General features: G+C 53.2%; 1 protein-coding gene across 1 annotated transcript; it reads left to right on the top strand.

Moving 5' to 3' along the window:
* Nucleotides 1-2,280: 2,280 nt before the first annotated feature.
* Nucleotides 2,281-2,945, top strand: CLDN5 (claudin 5). The gene has a single exon (XM_060249338.1). The coding sequence runs from the start codon at nt 2,286-2,288 to the stop codon at nt 2,943-2,945; it is 660 nt and encodes a 219-aa protein (XP_060105321.1). The 5' UTR covers nt 2,281-2,285.
* The last annotated feature ends 1,062 nt before the right edge of the window (nt 2,946-4,007 follow it).

Below are 4,007 nucleotides of genomic sequence, written 5' to 3'. Positions count from 1 at the left end.
TGAAATAAAGCTCCTTAAAAAAGGCATGTATATTTTTTGAGGCTCTGATGAAGTCAGTTCTAGTTCATGAAAGCTTGTGCCACAATGGATCTGAGCACAATACGTCTTTTCCTTAAAAACAAGAGGGGGGGGGTGAATCTGCAAAAAAAAAATGGGGGGGAGGTATTAGCAAACCCTCCCCAAGCAGTGTTAGTTTGCTTATTTATTGAGATATTTGTATTCCGCTTTCCCCTCAGTGGGATCCCAAACAGGGATGGAATTTGTTTTGTTGTTCTCTTGGTGAAGCGACAATCATCCCTCCTAGTTCCAGGAAGCCACTGACAGCAACAGGATGCCAGGCTCTGGCTGGGGAATCACGGCACAGTGCCAAGTTTGTGGGGCATGATGCCACCAAGAGTAAAACTGCAGGTGTCTTACAATGCAGAGGGTAGGTGCTCCATGACAATACTAAGGAAACAACCACCTTAGACAATGACCTGTTTGTGGGCTTCCTAGGAGTTGCCAGTTGGCTGTGATGTGAACAGAATGCTAGAAGAGATGGACCTTTGGTCTGATTCAGCATAGCTCTTTGTATGTTCTTATGTTCATGTGGAGAGTCCTAGGTTCAATCCCTGTCATCTCCAGTTAAAGCAAGGGACCCCAACCCTTTTGAGCTGGCAGCTGCCTTTGGAATTCTGACACAGTGTGGCGGACAATGCTACAAAATAGGCTCCATTAAAGGTGGAGAAAGCCACAAAATGGCTGCCACAGCTTAACTTCAGTCACACAGTGGCAATCTTCATGCTGTGGTGGTGGCAGTTGCCACTGAAGCAGATTTGAAAATCTGCTCAGCCCATAAAGTCTCCAAAGGCCCATGAGAAACTTTGCTGGCAAAAAAGCCCTACCTGGTCCCACCTATTTCAGAAAAAACCCTTGGCAGGTGCCAGTGGGCAACATAGTGCCCATGGGCACCATGTTGGGGACCCCTAAAGGATCTGGCAGTAGGTGATGTGAAAGACCTCTGCCTAAGACCCCAGAGAGCGGCTGTCAGTCTGAGTAGACACTACTGACTTTGGAGACCTCTTTAATGCTGTAGAAGTCTGTGTAGGAAACTTGGCTGGCAGAATTTTGCTGCCCTCAGTTGGGCAATGTCTCATATGTTCAATCTGTCCCTATTTTTCCAGGATGCTGCTTCTTTTCCAGTAAGGGTTCCTGGTTAAAAAAAAAAAAAATCTCTCTCCGAAGGGATCGAGTTTTAGTTCCTGGGGCCAAGCCTCTGGAACTCCCTCTCAGGGTTTTTACTTATATATTTATTTATAATTTTTTATTTATAACCTGCCCTTCCCTCAAGGGTTATCTCCGCGGGCTTCACTTCTGCCGGTGGGTGAAGCTTTTTTTTTGTTTTGTTCCAGCATTCCCACAACAATCCCTTCCATCAGACAAAGAGAGCATTCAGCCTCGAAAGCTTACATCGCAGAAATCCTGTTGGTCTCTAAGATGCTACTGGACTTGAGTCTTGCTGTTCAGAATAAACACAGTCCGTCTTTAAGGTGCCCCTGAACTTCTCTGGTGCTTTGACTGACAAACTTTACTAGGGCTCTGGAATGTCTTTGCCGGGGTTCACCGGGTTCTCTTCGTTTTGAGGGGATAATGTGATCTGAAAAGGAACATTCTGTTCCCTTGTTTCTTATTGGGAAAGGCTTTCTACCATGCAAGCCTCCCTCCTCCAGACAGAGGAAGCCTCACTCCGCTTGGTTTCTTCAGTCTGGGAAACACCTTCTCCCCCCCACCCCATCCTCTCTCTCTCTAGCAATGGGCTCTGGGTTGAAGCAGAAGGACCTGCTGTTGCTGGCCTCCTCCCCTGGCTCCTAGCCAACCTTCTTCCCCCCCTGGTCACCACCCCTGCCTCCCTCATCCCTCACCCACCGTGAGTCACCGCCACGCGCCTCGTTTGGGGTCCCTTTTTTTCAACCCCTGCCTCGCAAATCCCTCATTGGTTGCCCGGGGGAGGCAGGCGTCTTCTGATTGGCCGTGACGGGGCGGGAAGGGGGGAGCCGTCCCCCTCTGCCTCGACGGGGCTGGCACGCTTGTGCAGCATAAAAAGCTCCCCGCGACGCCTTTGGAGAACAAACCCGGCGAGGCGCAGAAAGGGAGACGTTCGGGAGATCCCAGCGGCTGATTCGAAGCCCAGATCCCAGCGGCAGAGATCTAACCCAGGAGGCCAGATAGACCCCCGCGGCCGAGAGCAGCAGCAGCAGCCGCTCCTTGCAACCTTCAGCGGATTTCCCCGAGGGCGACTGCACAGGATGGCATCGGCGGCGCTGGAGCTGCTGGGCTTGGCGCTCTCCATCTTGGGCTGGGCGGGCGCGATCCTGGCGTCGGGCTTGCCCATGTGGCAGGTCTCGGCCTTCGTGGAGGCCAACATCGTGACGGCGCAGACCACCTGGGAGGGCCTGTGGATGGCCTGCGTGGCGCACAGCACCGGGCACATGCAGTGCAAGGTCTACGACTCCATCCTCTCGCTGCCCGCCGAGCTGCAGGCCGGGCGCACCCTCATGGTGGTGGCGGCGCTGCTGGGGCTGGTGGCCCTGCTGGTGACGGTGGTGGGCGCCCAGTGCACCACCTGCGTGCGGGCCGGGCGGGCCAAGGCCTGGATCGCCGGCGTCGGGGGCGCCCTCTTCGTCCTCTGCGGCCTGCTGGTCCTCATCCCGCCCAGCTGGTTCGCCAACATCATCATCAGCAACTTCTACGACCCCGCGACGCGCTCCAAGCGGGAGATGGGCGCCGCCCTCTACGTCGCCTGGGCAGCCTCGGCCCTGCTGCTCCTCGGCGGCGCCCTCATCTGCTGCCCCTGCGCCCGCCAGGAGGAGAGCTCCGCCTTCCCCGTCAAGTACTCGGCCCCCCGGCGGCCCACCTCCAACGCCGCCGCCGCCAACGGGGACTACGACAAGAAGAACTACGTCTGAAGCAGGCAGCGGCGGCGCCCCCTCGGGAGGGAGAAGGCCCTGCGGGTGGGGTGGGCAGGGGGCGGCAAGCGGAGCGGATCCGGCAAGCGGGAGGTCTTGGACGGTCCGGAGACACCTGCTGGACTTCCGACGGGGCTGGCTTGACTGTCAGATCAACGCTTCCCCCTGCACCCCTCCTTTGAACTTTTTTTTTTTTTTTTGGTGCCTTTCAAAGACAACCAAGGATTCGAATGCTCACCTCTTCTTCACTGGATCGCTTCTGCCTCCCCCCACCCCAAAACCCCCCACCCCTGTTCTTTTAAAATTAGAAAGCGAGATCTTGCGCTCTGAATCAAGAGCATCCTTGCAGGAATACGGATGGCAGAAAAACAGGTATATGTTTAGAAAGGACTGGCCAGAACCGCTTTGCTTTTCGGTTGGACACCTGTTGGGGGTAGTGGGTTGTCTCTTGTCTAACGGTCCAAGAAATGTTTTGGATGTAAACATTTGGGGGTGAATGTTAAAGACCCTTGGCTGAAATGCTGCACTTCAGTTGCTTAGGAAAGCATTAAGTATTTGTGACTTATCCATAAAGTATTGGAGGGCTCTTCGTCTCTTGGGGGTGGGGGGTGGGGCGATGCTACTGAAGTATTAGCTGTGGTCCTCCCAGTGGCTTTAACTGCAGTCTCATTGAAGTCAATGGAATTGGTGAGGGGTTGTTCTGGAGCAAGTGGTTTGTGGGGTATAGCCCCTCTGACTGTTGGCAAACTTGCAGGACACTTTGCTTTGTTGGAGAAGACATTTGGGACACAAGTTTGCTGTACCAGTTGCGTACATGAAAAACTAAGAAAAGCGTGTGATGTAATATTAGATATTAAATTATGGGATAAGAGATTAATTTCAGCTCTGGATTTGTGATGGAACATATCAACTCCTTACCCCCATCCCACCCCACAAAATAAAATTAATCCCAGCTTTAAAACTGGCACAGTCAAAAGTTCCAAGTCCAAAGCAAGAAATCTGGAAGTGGCTTTAATTTACATCTTTCTTCTTCCACAAACTGTGTTGGTTTCCAGTGAGATT

Source organism: Heteronotia binoei, chromosome 11, assembly GCF_032191835.1.
Source record: "Heteronotia binoei isolate CCM8104 ecotype False Entrance Well chromosome 11, APGP_CSIRO_Hbin_v1, whole genome shotgun sequence".
In the NCBI taxonomy this organism is placed as follows: Eukaryota; Metazoa; Chordata; class Lepidosauria; order Squamata; family Gekkonidae; genus Heteronotia; species Heteronotia binoei.
Note: the sequence above shows the minus strand (reverse complement) of the source record. Positions and strands in the feature narration are given on the sequence as shown.